Below are 14,517 nucleotides of genomic sequence, written 5' to 3' on the forward strand. Positions count from 1 at the left end.
TGACCTGGTGGCGGTTCTGCAGCTCGGCTGCCTCACACACGTGCCATGCCTGGCCAATGTCTTCAATCTGGTGGTTCAGCGGTTTCTGAAAAACTACCCGCACTTATCTGACCTGCTCGACAAGGTGCGCTGCGTCTGCGCGCATTTCCGCAAGTCCACCATGGATGCTGCCATCCTGCGGACCCTGCAACATTGGTTTAATCTGCCAGCCTCCCCAATTCTTTACCGAGGAGTGGGCCTGGATGGCAGACATCTGCCAGGTCCTCGGAAACTTTGAGGAGTCTACCCAGATGGTGAGCGGCGATGCTGTAATCATTAGCGTCACCATTCCTCTGCTATGCCTGCTGAGAAATTCGCTGCAAAGCATAAAGGCTGACGCTTTGCGGTCGAAGAGAGTATGTTGCTTGATAGTCAGAGCACCTTCATGTCTATATCATGTCTATATCTCAGCGTGTTTTTATGGAAAGAAAAGAAAAAAAGATCTCAGCGCTCGAGGAAAGGGTACCAGTTAATGCAGTCTGACACGATCCTTGGACATCAGTGTGGAAGTAACATCTCCGTTCTCCTGGTCGTTGAAGATCACGGTTGCCATTTTCAGATCAATTCGGGCAGACACGGCAAGCTCATTTTAAGTAATAAACCCGTGGAACCGATTACCTATACTGCAGAATTTTGTTCTATGCCTGCTGGGACCGGAGGCGTCTGTGCACGGACGCCTCCGTGAAGTAAGTTCATTATTCCATTCATTTCTTCATATCTGCATTAACTGGTATCCTTTCCTCGAGCGCTGAGATCTTTTTTTCTTTTCTTTCCATATATATTCCCCACCATTTATATGCTTGGGGCTCATCTCAAGTCGCTCTGCAGTATTTCCTTTACTTGCATGGACTGGGTACATGTCATCTCGACTTCAAGATCTACATCTACATTCACTATTGCATTCTTCTCTAATGCAATACTAACTACGGTCATCTGAACAGTGAGCGCTCCCTTCTTATAACATTGTCAGCGTGTTTTTAAGGAAGAGGGGGAGAAGGAGGAGGAGGGGAAGGAGCAGGAGGAGGAGGGGGAAGAGACAGCTGGGCCCACTGCAGAGGGTACCCATGCTGCTTGCCTCCCATCTGTTCAGCGTGTATGGCCTGTGGATGAGGAGGAGGAGGATCCTGAAAGTGATCTTGCTAGTGAGGACAGCCATGTCCTGCGTACTAGCACCCTGGCACACATGGCTGACTTCATGTTGGGCTGCCTTTCTCATGACCCTCGCATTAGACGCATTCTGGCCACTACAGATTACTGGGTGTACACCCTTCTTGACCCCTGGTATAAGAAGAACCTTTCCACTCTCATTCCCAAAGAGGAAAGGGGTTCGAGAGTGATGCAATACCACAGAGCCCTGGTGGACAAACTGATGGTAAACTGCCCATCTGACAGCACTAGCTGCAGAAGGTGCAATTCCGAGGGCCAAGTAGCAGGGGAGGCGCGGAGATCAGGCAGCATGTTCAGCGCAGGCAGGGGAACACTCTCCAAGTCCTTTGCCAGCTTTATGGCTCCCCAGCAAGACTGCGTCACCACTCCCCAGTCAAGGCTGAGTCGGAGGGAGCACTGTTAAAAGATGGTGAGGGAGTACGTAGCCGATCGTACCACCATCCTCCGTGATGCCTCAGCTCCATACAACTATTGGGTGTCAAAGCTGGACACGTGGCACGAACTTGCGCTGTATGCCCTGGAGGTGCTTGCTTGCCCTGCCGCTAGCGTCTTGTCAGAGAGGGTGTTTAGTGCAGCTGGGGGAATAGTCACGGACAAGCGTACCCGCCTGTCAACTGCCAGTGCCGACATGCTTACACTCATAAAGATGAACAAAGCCTGGATTTCCCCAGACTTCTCTTCTCCACCAGCGGAGAGCAGCGGAACCTAAAGACTCTTTTAGCTGCAACCGCAGATAAAAGCACTCTTCTGTATCACCGGGAAAACGGGGCATTTATCTTTGTCAATTTGTCTCTGACATTAGTCCTCCTCCTGCTACTCCTCCTCCAGAAACAACATGTCATCGTGCTGAACGGCCAATTTTTCTGCGGCCCAAAAGGCTCATTTACATCTACCAATGTTTTTACAATTTTTCTAAGTTTCAAAAGTATCGAGACTGTTACATGAACCAATTTTGTCCACAGGGCTGCCTCCAGGCTCTGTTACAAATTAAGCAACAGTGAGCTGTACCTTTAAAAAAATGTTTTTGGGTTTCACCTGCCCTCTCGGTTGATAAATATTTCAGAGGTACACTTGAACTCTTGGTACACTAATTTTTGGGGCCCACGCCTACACTCTTATCCAACTCATTTTTCCGGCCTTCGCCTACGCTCATGGTATCCCAATGTTTCAGAGGTTGGCCTATACTATTACTACAGACATTTTACTGGGGTCTGCCTGCCTGCCTATACTTCTGCTACAAGAAAGTTACAGGGGTCTGCCTATACTGCTGCCACTTGAATGTTACAGGGGTCTGCCTATATTTCTGCTACAGAAATGTTACTGGGATCTGTCTATAGTGATGATACAGGGGTCTGCGTATACTTCTGCTACAAAAATGTTACTGGGGTCTGCCTATACTGCTGCCACGTGAATTTTACAGGGGTCTGCCTATAGTTCTACTACAGAAATGGTGCTGGGGTCTGCCTATACTGCTGCTACATAAATGTTACTGGGGTCTGCCGATACTTCTGCCACATAAAGGTTTACAGGGGTCTGCCTATACTGCTGCCACATAAATGTGACAGCAGTCTGCCTATACTTCTGCTACAATAATGTTACTGGGGTCTGCCTATACTTCTGCCAGGTAAATGTTACAGGGGTCTGTTTATACTGCTGCTACATAAATGTTACAGGGGTCTGCCTATACTGCTGCTACAGAAACGTTACTGGGGTCTGCCTATACTGTTACTACAGAAATGTTACTCAGCTCTGTCTATACTGTTACAACACAAATGTTAGCAGTGTCTGTCTATACTGTTTCTACTGAAATGTTACAAATACTGGGCTCTGCCTGTACTGCTGCTACTGAAATGTTACAGGGGTCTGCCAATACTGCTGCTATATAAATGTTACAGGGGTCTGCCTATACTGCTGCTACTAAAATGTTACTGTGGTTCTGCCTATACTTCTGGCACGTAAATGTTACAGGGGCCTGCCTATACTTCTGCTGCAGAAATGTTACAGGAGTCTGCCTATACTTCTGCTAATGAAATGTTACTGGGGTCTGTCTATACTGTTACTACAGAAATGTTACTAGGGTCTCCCTAGACTTCTGCAACATAACTGTTACTGGGGTCAGCTTATACCTTTGCTACAGGAATATTACAGGGGTCTGTGTATACTATGGGTGCATTAAGTCTTCCCATCATGGTGTTCTACCTATCTGGCCCCCCAAAAAACCCAGACTGACTAGTGCATGGATTTTGGGCCGAGGCCAACATGTATTTCCTCTCACGTAACCTCAGCTATCCGGGGCACTGCAATGGGATTTCTTTATGTACCATCTGTGGGTTCCTGCTAGCCATCCATGCTGTGGGTGAACACAGACTTGCCATAGCGGAGTTGTACCTGTCTGTCCCCAAAACACTGACAGACTTGGGTAGGGTGCAGAGTGCAGATGGTTTACCCCTTGCGTTGTCGATGAGGTATCCGACACCCAAACAGAATGAGTAGCGTGTGGACACATGGAGTCTCCATTGCTATGTCACTCGCAGCACCTTGGGCCACACAAGGTGTTTGCTGGGACAGAGGCTGACCCAGGGCCCGCTCACTAACTTCTCAACCTGCGTATTGCTGCATTGTGGAGATGCGTAGAAGAGCTGGGCTGGCAGCGGACTCCCCTTTATGCCCACGTTTGCAGCTCCTGACGGAGGTGGCAAAGGATTGGAATGAAGATGGAACATCAATCTATTATTAATTCTCAACAGCATTGTGGGCTATTGCCCCCCCCCCTCTTTTGAAGAGGGTCGCTGCCTGGCCCTGCCAACCCTCTGCAGTGTGTGCCTCCGGTTCCTCCTCATGGCAGACACACTTATAAATAGACATGAGGGTGGTGTGGCTATGAGGTCAGTGTGTTGCATGAGGGCAGCTGAAGGCTGCGTAGGGGCACTTTTGTGTGCGCTGCGGACGCAGGGTCGTGCGGGGTGGTTGGGCAGCATGTAACCCAGGAGAAGAGGCAGCGGTGTGTCCCACAGGCAGTGATTGTGCTTGGTTGGAGGTAGTGTGGTGCTTAGCAAAGATGTGCCTTGCTAATGAGGGTTTGTCCGAAGTAAAAATTGTTAGGGGGGGAGCACTCTTGCCACTATTGTGGCTTAATAGTGAGACCTGGGAACCTGAGATGCAGCCCTGCATGTTGCCCCTCGCCTGCCCTATCCGTTTCTGTGTCGTTTTCATCACTTTCGCAGGTTTTGCAGATTTTCACAAATGAAAACCTTAGCGAGCATTGGTCATATATAGAGATGAGCGAACATACTCGGTAAGGGCGATTTCGCAATTGAGCACCGTGATTTTCGAGTACTTCTTGTACTCGGGTGAAAAGTACTCGGGTGCGCTGTGGGGCGGGGGGTTGCAGAGGGGAGTGGGGGGTAGCAGCGGGGAACAGGGGGGAGCCCTCTCTCTCTCCCTCTCCCCCCCCCACTCCCCGCTGCAACCCCCCGCTCACCCACAGCGCACCCGAGTACTTTTCACCCGAGTAGTGAAGTACTCGAAAATCGCGGTGCTCGATTGCGAACTCGCCCTTACTGAGTACGTTCGCTCATCTCTAGTCATATACAAAAATGCTCGAGTCGCCCATTGACTTCAATGGGGTTCGTTACTAGAAACGAACTCTCGAGCATCGCGGAAAGCTCAACTCGAGCAACGAGCACACGAGCATTTTGGTGCTCGCTCATCTTTTGTGGTAAAAAATAGTCCGATAGAATTTGTGTATATTTATTAACCCCTTAACAACCATCCCATAGTGTTTTTACGTCCTCCCGAAGTGGGCTTTATTCTCTGAGGACGTAAAAACATGCTTCCTGCAGAGAATAATGCCCCTCGGGCTGTGGACGTGACAGCTCCATGCTGTTGGTGTCCGCAGGTAGCTGACAGCATGGAGCTGTCATCCCGGGCTGTTCGGAGCCCCCCCCCGGCATTGCGATTGGCGCTATGCAATGGATAGCGCCGATCGCAAAAAAGTAAATAAAAGTGCAATAAAAGTTAAAGATTCAGCTGCTCCGATGGATCGGATCCATCGGAGCAGCTGAAATTACTCACCGATGTCCGCCGCACGACTCCCAGCTGTCCCGATGCTCCGGGCGCCGTAGCCGTCCTTCTGCGCATGCGCGCCAGGCGGCATTATGTCAGCCGCATGCGCAGAAGGCCCGGCGGCGCGGGAGACTTAAAATCTCCTGGCTCCCGGCTCCTGTAGGTAGCCGGGAGGCAGGAGATGTCAGCGGGGACCACGGTGAGCGGTCCCCGGTACCGCGATCGCCGTTATACAACGGATAACGACGATCGCGGAAAAGTGAAAAAAAGTGTAAAAAAAGAAAAGTTTCACCTCCCCTCATGGATCGGATCCATGAGGGGAGGTGAAAATACTCACCTCAGGTCCGCCGATGTCCTCCGGCCAGTGTCGGGACCCCCCGCTGGCTTCTGCGATGTGCCGATGCGGCGCGCATGCGCAGAAGCCGGCGAGCCCGTCAAATTCAAAATCTCCTTGCACCCGGCTGTCACAGATAGCCGAGTGCAGGGAGATATGACTGGGGACCGCTGTATGCGGTTTCCAGTCATATGATCACCGTTATCCATCAGATAACGGTGATCATATAAAGTTAAAAAGTAAAAAAAAAAAAAAAAAGTTAAAAGTAAAAAAAAAGTTTAAAAAGTTAAAGTTTCATCTCCCCTTATGGATCGTATCCGTAAGGGGGGATGAAATTACGTACCCAAGGTCCCGGATTTGTTCCCTGGTGGAATGTTGATCCGCGGATCTTACCCCAGCTTCGGCGCATGCGCCCGTCAGCATGATGGCGGACGCATGCGCAAAAGTGAAAGATTGCCCAAGAAATATAAAATCTCCCTGCTGCTGGCTACAAAAGGTAACCAAGAGCCTGCAGATGTCACGGGGAGCCGCGGTATGCGGTTACTGGTCACGTGATCGCCGTTATCCAATGCATAATGGCGATCACGTAAAAGTTCTTTAAAAAGTGGCAGTTTCATTTCCCCTCACCGATGCGATCGGTTGGGGGAGATGAAACATCTTCTCGGAGGCTTCCGCATTTGAATCCAGATGCGATTATCCTCCATGGACCCTTCCGGCTGCTGCGCATGCGCCCGCCGGCAAAATGCCGGACACATTTGCAGGAGCCAGGAAGCCCAGGAAATTTTAAATCTCCTTGCTCCCAGCGACTAACGGTCGCTGAGTGCTTGGAGCAGTGACCGTCGGCCTCGCTGAGCGGTCCCCGGTCACGTGATAAATTAGCGATATAACATTAGGCCGGTCACACATGACCGGAGAGGAATTACAGGTTCTGCATGCGCTTGATCAGCGGTAATCCACGGATCAATCGCATGCATTGGATTACACAATTCCCCCCAATTAGCGGGTCGGAATTACGTAATCCACTCGCAGAAACAGAACACAGCATGCTATATTTTACCACGAATATCTGCGACCTAGAGCCCTTTGTGCTCTATGACCGCGAATATACTCGCACCCCATATGCAAGCACATTGTGTACGGGCTGCGGGTACCCGAGTCATCTCTAAGCGACGGCGCGGGAAATGCAAACAAAAAACCGCCTGTGTGAGTAGGCAGTTATGCGCAGTACATTACGCAACCGTACGCAGGGTCACAGGCGGGCTCACAGCTGGAATCCGCTGCAGGCCTTGGCAAGCGGATTCCGCCTACGGTTACGTGAGCACGGCGTTATTCAGACCGCTACCAGTAATCCGTAATTTACAAGAAGCCCCGGGAACGTTCGTCTTCCTGCAGTTCCAGGAGCAGCTTGTTGAGCGCCTTCTCTGTGAGACCGCTGCACCGCAGCAAGATTACAAAGCCTCACAGCGCCACTTTCTACACCCCATCCCCGCCGCTGAGGTTACGAAATACCCCCCAAAATACATGAGAGGAGGGGGGATACACGGTTTTCTTGCCCCATGTGCCCAGCCCAACCAGCCTCCGTAATTACCCCTGTCTTCGGACATAAAACGCAGTTTATATTATTACCTTTATCTAATATTTAGGGAATGCCAAAAAATGGGGATGGCGGGGGGGGGGGGGGGTGAGGGGGGGGATTATTTTTAGGAAGTCAAATTTTTTTCTGTATAAGTGGGCAATAGGGCCTGGAATTTATTCAGTTCTGCCCTGAAATCCAGCGGGCATTCCCTCCATTATGGGCCTAGCCATGTGTCCTGTAAGTAGATTAGGGCCACAATGGGTATGTTTCTGAACACGGGACAAACAGGGGTATCCATTTTGGGGTGAAAGTCTTCATTCCTATGTACACTGTACAAAAAAAACAGTTTTTAAATTGACAAAATTGCCAAACAAATGAAAATAGTAATTTTTTTCCTTTTGCTTTGCTTAGATTCATTCAAATACTTTGGGGTCAAAATATGCAGTACACCCCTAGATGAATTTGTTAAGGGGTCTAGTTTTTAAAATGGGGTCATTTGTGGGGGTTCTCTATCGTTTGGGACGCTCAATGGCTCTACATGTGGGCAATGGGGACTGGAATTTATTCCGTTGTACCCTGAAATCCAACGGTGCTCCTTCCATTATAGGCCTAGCTATGTTTCCTTTAAGTAGATTAGGGCCACAATGGGTATGTTTCTGAACACGGGACAAATAGGGGTATCCATTTTGGGGCAAAAGTCTTCATTCCTATGTACACTTTCCAAAAAAAACCAGTTTTTAAATTGACACAATTGCCAAAAAAATGAAAATCGTAATTTTTTCCTTCTGCTTGGCTTAGATTCATTCAAAAACTGTGAAGTCAAAAAAGTCATCATACCCCTAGATAAATTCGTTAGGGAGTCTACTTTTCAAAATAGGGTCACTTGTGGGGGTTCTCCATCGTTTTGGTCACTCAATGGCTCTACAAGTGGGCAATGGGGACTAAATCTCCTTCAAGCAAAATTTCTGTTCCGAAAGCCACCGGTTGCTCCTTTCATTTTGGGCCCCATTGTGCATATAGACGTAATACTAGGGCCACAATGGGTATGTTTCTGAGCACAGGACAAACAGGGGTATTCATTTTGGGGTGCAAGTCTTCATTCATATATGTCCTGTACAAAAAAAACTGCTTTTAAAATGACAGAATTACCAAAAAAATGAAAATTGTAATTTTTTTCCTTCGGCTTGGCTTAGATTCATTCAAAAACTGTGAAGTCAAAAAAGTAATCGTACCCCTAGATAAATTCGGTAAGGGGTCTACTTTTCAAAATGGGGTCACTTGTGGGGGTTCTCCATAGTTTTGGTCACTCAATGGCTCTACAAGTGGGCAATGGGGCCTAAATCTCCTTCAAGCAAAATTTCTGTTCCAAAAGCCACCGATTGCTCCTTTCATTTTGGGCCCCATTGTGCATCCAAACGTAAGATTAGGGCCACAATGGGTATGTTTCTGAGCACGGGACAAACAGGGGTATCCATTCTGGGGTGAAAATCCTAATTTTCATGTGTACTAAAGAAAAAAGTCCTGTCTTTAAAATGACATATTTGCAAAAATTTGAAATTTTTGTTTTTCTCTTCTAAATTGCATTGACTCCTGAAAAAAAACTGTGGGGTTAAAATACTCATGACACCCCTCAGTGAATACGTTAAAGGGTGTAGTTTTTAAAATGGGGTCACTTGTGGGGGTATCTATCATTTTGACTCCTATGAGCCTTTCCAATCTTGGATTGGTGTAGGAAAACAAAGTGCTCCTCAAAATGCTGAAAAGTAATGTTACATTTGTACGTCTCCTAAATGGTTAAAAAAAAAACGAAAGTTTTTCCAATGTGCGCCCAAAATAAAGTAAACGGATGGAAATATAAATCTTAGCAAAAATTTCTATATTATGTTTGCACATATTTGAGATATTGCAGTTGGAAATGTGAAAAAATGACGATTTTTTTTCAAAATTTTCCCAATTTTGGCGCTTTTAATAAATAAACACAAATTCTATCGGTCTTTTTTTCCACCTAAATGAAGTAAAACATGTGGCGAAAAACAATGTCAGAATCGCTTGGATATGCAAAACCTTACTGGTCTTTTTCCATGCTAAAGTGACACGTCTCAGATTTGCAAAATTTGGCCTGGTCATTAAGGCGTAAACAGGCTTGGTCACTAAGGGGTTAAAAGTACCAATATTAGGAAAATTTTGAAAAAATTGTCATTTTTTTCCCATTTTCAATTGTAATATATCAAATATGTGCAAACATGCTGTACAATTTTGTGCTAAGATATATATTTTCATCTGTTTACTTAATTTTGAATGCACATTTGAAAAACTTTTGTGTTTTTTTTAACCATTGAGGAGACATACAAATTTAACATTACTTTTCAGCATTTTGAGGAGCACTTTGTTTTCCCCGCGATGTTATCGCGAGAGCCGGCTGGAGTCACAAAGGGAGCGTGCTCCCTCTGTGAACCCTTTCCCTGCCGCGATCTACTTAGATCTACTTAGATCGCGGCAGGGAAGGGGTTAACAGCGGGGGGTCGCATCTCCGATGCCCCCTGCTGTCGCAGCGGGACGCCGGCTAATAGTGACAGCCGGCTCTTGCGTGACTGCTGCTTCTGATTGGCTCAGCGGGACCAATCAGATGAGAGGCAGCAGTCACTCACCCATTCATAAATTCATGAATGGGTGTGTGAGTGGAATCTGCCTCTGATTGGTCAGGCTGTGACCAATTAGAGGCAGCTCATTCAGCAGGCGGGGATTTTAAATCCCCGGCTGCTGAATACTACTCACAGCTGTTCAGAGCAGTTCAGGAGGACTGCCGCTGGCCGCGCTGAACTCCGTCTGCCGGGACCAGGTGAGTATATATATTTTTTTTATTTTTACACATTTCTGGATGAATTGCAGGGAAGGGCTTATATATTTAAGCCCTTCCCGACAATTCATCCCGCGATCGCCGGCAGCCCATTGCTTTCAATGGAGCCAGCTGTAGTGCCGGCTCCATTGAATTCAATGGGCTAACATCGTTCTTCTCTGCCACAGCTGTTACAGCTGTGGCAGAGGAGAACGATCTTTATGCTGACAGTGCGGGGGGGGGGGGGTGTCTCACTCTTGCCACTATTGTGGCTTAATAGTGGGACCTGTGAACTTGAGATGCAGCCCAACATGTAGCCCCTCGCCTGCCCTATCCGTTTCTGTGTCGTTCCCATCACTTTCTTGAATTTCCCAGGTTTTCACAAATGAAAACCTTAGCGAGCATCGGCGATATACAAAAATGCTCGAGTCGCCCATTGACTTCAATGGGGTTCGTTACTCGAAACGAACTCTCGAGCATCACAGAAAGTTCGACTTGAGTAACAAGCACCCGAGCATTTTGGTGCTCGCTCATCTCTAGTAGCGATCTGAATAACGCCGGGCTCACGTGGCCATATGTGGAATCCGCTTGCGGAGGCCTGCAGCGGATGGCAGCTGTGAGCCGGCCGTGGCACTGCATATGGCCGCGTAATGTACTGTGCATAACTGCGTACTCACACAGGCGGTCATGCACAGAACATTTTTTTTTGTTTATATTTACTGCGCGGTTGCTTAGCGATGACGCGGGTATCCGCAGACTGTACACAATGTAGTTTCAATATAGGCTGTGGACATATCCGTGAGCATAGAGCACAGTGGGCTCTATGCTGCGGATATTCACGGTAAAATAGAGCCTGCTGTGTTCTATTTTCTGCGAGTAGATTAGTAATTCCGACTTGCTAATGTGAGTGCAATTGTGTAATCCAATGCATTTGATTGATCCACGTATTACTGCGGATCAGACGCATGCGGAATCCGTAATTCCTATCCGGTCATGTGAGACCGGCGCAAGTTAGATCGCTACCTTTTTATCATGTGACCAGGGACCACTCAACGAGGCCAGGCTCAGGCTCCATCGGATAGCGGTAATCACAGGCCCGGTGGCTGCTCACCGCGGTCCCCCGTGACACCTCCTGGTTCCCAGCTACCTTCAAGAGCCGGGAGCCAGGAGATTATAAATTTTCCAGGGCTCCTGGGCCTTCTGCGAATGCGCGTGACATCATTCGTCTGGCACGCATGCTCAGAAGAGCTGCGACGGGTCAAGGAGGACCAGTTCACTGCGGGACACCACATACAAGGCGGGTGAGTAATCTCAGCTGCCCCCATGGATCCGATCCATGAGGGCAGCTGTATCTTTAACTTTTTTTAACCTATTTACACTTTAATGCATGTGGCGCTATTTATTGGATAGCACTGATCGCATTGCCGGGGGGGAGGGGGGGGACTCCCTGCAGCCCGGGATGACAGCTCCAGGCTGTCGGCTACCTGCGGGCACCGATAGCATGGAGCTGTCACATCCATAGCCCACGTAGCTTTAATCCCTGCATGAAACATGTTTTTACGTCCTCAGGGATTAAAGCCCACTTGGGCAGGACGTAAAAACACTATGGGCTGGTCACTTAGGGGTTAATATGTGGTCTCTAATTTTAGTAGATGAGTAGGCAATTAAGAAAAAGCATACTGTCAAACAAGCTAGCATTCAGTCTTAAAGCATGAAGGGACTGCTGGTTATACATTGCAAGACCTGAATACAGCATTTAGAATCCACCGGATGATGGACTTTGTTCCCTACTAATAAGACGATCTAATTACATTGCTTAGAGCTCCGGGACACATGTATTTCATGCTTTTGAGTTTGCAGAATACCAGAGCTCCTGTGGTGGCTCAAATTTTCTCCAGCATCTGGAAATGACAGACAAACAGACAGACAAATGGACACACGGTGTACAGAACTGAATTGTCTGCTTGTTTTACACAACTAAATCTGCATATGTGGAAATGAAAACAGAAAATTAAAAGATAATTACCTTCACATAATGGTCTTTGGATCCAGTGATAACCAAATCCTGATTGTTTGCAGTGCTACTGACTGTCAAGCACATGACAGGGGCCATATGTCCGCTCAGTTTCCCCATGGGCTGTAACCTACAGAGGTGAGAAGGTAATGCAGTAAATTAAACGCTTAATACAATAAAATACATGATTCTGAATTTTGTTAGCCTCAGTTCAGTCCAGGAATCTGTCAGTCTCCTATCCGTGAGAGAGGATGAAATGAAGTACCTTAGGCCCCCGGATTTATCCGCGGACCTTACCCCAGCTTCTGCGCACGGACCCGTCGCCAAAATGGCAGAGGCATGCGCAAAAGCCGTGGATTGCCAGGGTAATTTAAAAATCTCCCTGCTCCTGGCTACAAAACTTAGCCAAGAGCCTGGAGATTTTATGGGGGGCCGTGGTGAGCGGTTCCTGATCCTGTGTTCGCCGTTATCCAATGGATAATGGCGATCACGTAAAAGTAAAAAAAAGGTGAAGCTTCATCTCCCCTCACCGATGCGATGAGAGGAGAGAGGAGATAAAACTTTTAGGCCCGTATTTGCACCCCGAAACGATCTTCCTCCGTGAACTTTCCTGGATTCTGCACATGTGACCAGCGGCAAAACACCGGACACATGCGCAGGAGTCCGGGAGCCCAGGAAACTTAAAATATCCTTACTCCCAGCGACCAATGGTCGCCGAGAGCCTGGAGAAGTGACGATGTTGAGCGGTCGCCGGTCACGTGATAAAAAGGTAGCGATCTACCGTTGGCCGGGCTCACATGACCGGATAGGAATTACGGATTCACAGATCGCAAATTCCTAATACGCAGATCAATCGCACTGGATTACACAATTCCGCACACATTAGTGGGTCAGAATTGCGTAATCCACTCGCAGAAAAGAGAACGCAGCAGGTTCTATTTTACTGCGGATATCCTCAACATAGAGCCCATTGTGCTCCATGGTCGCGGATATACCCGCAGCCCATATGCAACTACATTGTATACGGGCTGCGGGTACCTGTATCATCGCTAAGCGACGGTGCGGGAAATACAAGTGTACTGCGAATGATCGCCTGTGTGAGTAGGCAGTTATGCGCAGTACATTACGAGGCCGTATGCAGGGCTCACAGATGGGATCCTCTGCGGGCCTCCGCAAGCGGATTCCACATCTGGCCGTGTGAGCCTGGCGTTATTCAGACCGCTACCTGTAATACGTAATTTACAAGAAGCCCCGGGAACGCTCGCTTTCTTGCAGTTCCAGAAGCAGCTTGTACAGCGCCCTCTGTGTGTGACTGCCGCAGAGCGCCACTTTTTACACCCCATACCTGCTGCTGAGATCACGAAATACCCCCCAAAAAGCATGAGAGGAGGGGAGATACCTGGTTTTATTGCCCCATGTACCCATCCCAACCAGCCCCCGTAAATACCCCTGTCTTCGGAAATACCACACAGTTGACATTATTACTTTTATCCAAGATTTGGGGAACGCCAAATATAGTGCCGAGGTGGGAGGGGGGGGGGGGGGAGAATTTTTTTAACGTGCCAATTTTTATTCTGTACAGGTGCGCGATGAGGCCTGGAATTTATTCAGTTGTGCCCTGCAATCCAACGGGTGTTCCCTCCATTAAAGGCCTTGCCGTTAGATTAGGGTCACAATGGCAAAGTTTTTGAACACGGGACAAACGGGGGTATCCATTTTGGGGTGAGCGTCTTCATTTCTATGTACGCTGTACAAAAAAGCCTGTTTTTAAATTGACAAAATTGCCAAAAAAATGCCAATTAAAATCGTAATTTTTTCTTTCTGCTTTGCTTAGATTCGTTTAAATACTGTGGGGTCAAAATATGCAGTACACCCCTAGATGAATTCGTTAAGGGGTCTAGTTTTCAAAATGGGGTCATTTGTGGGGGTTCTTTATCGTTTTGGACGCTCAATAGCTCTACACGTGGGCAATGGGGCCTGGAATTTATTCCGTTGTACCCAGAAATCCAACAGGTGCTCCTTCCATTATAAACCTAGCCATGTGTCCTTTAAGTGGATTAGGGCCTCAAGGGGTATGTTTCTGAACACAAGACAAACAGGGTATCCCTTTTGGGGTGAAAGTCTTCATTCATTTGTGTGCTTTACAAAAAAAAAGTTTTTAAATTGATACAACTGCCAAAAAAATGAAAATTGTAATTTTTTCCTACTGCTTTGCTTAGATTTATTCAAAAATTGTAGGGTAAAAATACACAGTACACCCCTAGATAAATTCAATAATGGGTCTAGTTTTCAAAATGGGATCATTTGTTGAGGTTCTCTGTCGTTTTGGCTGCTCAACGGCTTTACAAATGGGCAATGGGGCCTAAATCACCTTCATGCTAAATTTCTGGTAGCCACCGACTACTCCTTACATTTTGGGCCCCGTTGTGCATCCAGACATAAGATTAGGACCGCAATGGGTATGGCTCTGAATATGGGACAAACAG

The 14,517-nt window shown here is 47.7% G+C and overlaps 1 protein-coding gene across 1 annotated transcript in view; it reads right to left on the bottom strand.

Annotated features, from left to right (window-relative positions):
- The window catches only part of LOC136626544 (kinesin-like protein KIF21B), a 2,048,083-nt gene that overhangs the window by 80,256 nt on the left and 1,953,310 nt on the right, over nucleotides 1–14,517 (bottom strand). The window contains 1 exon segment of the mRNA XM_066601598.1: nucleotides 12,044–12,161. Within this exon segment, the coding sequence (XP_066457695.1) occupies nucleotides 12,044–12,161 (118 nt within the window).

Source organism: Eleutherodactylus coqui, chromosome 4 (genome assembly GCF_035609145.1).
Source record: "Eleutherodactylus coqui strain aEleCoq1 chromosome 4, aEleCoq1.hap1, whole genome shotgun sequence".
In the NCBI taxonomy this organism is placed as follows: Eukaryota; Metazoa; Chordata; class Amphibia; order Anura; family Eleutherodactylidae; genus Eleutherodactylus; species Eleutherodactylus coqui.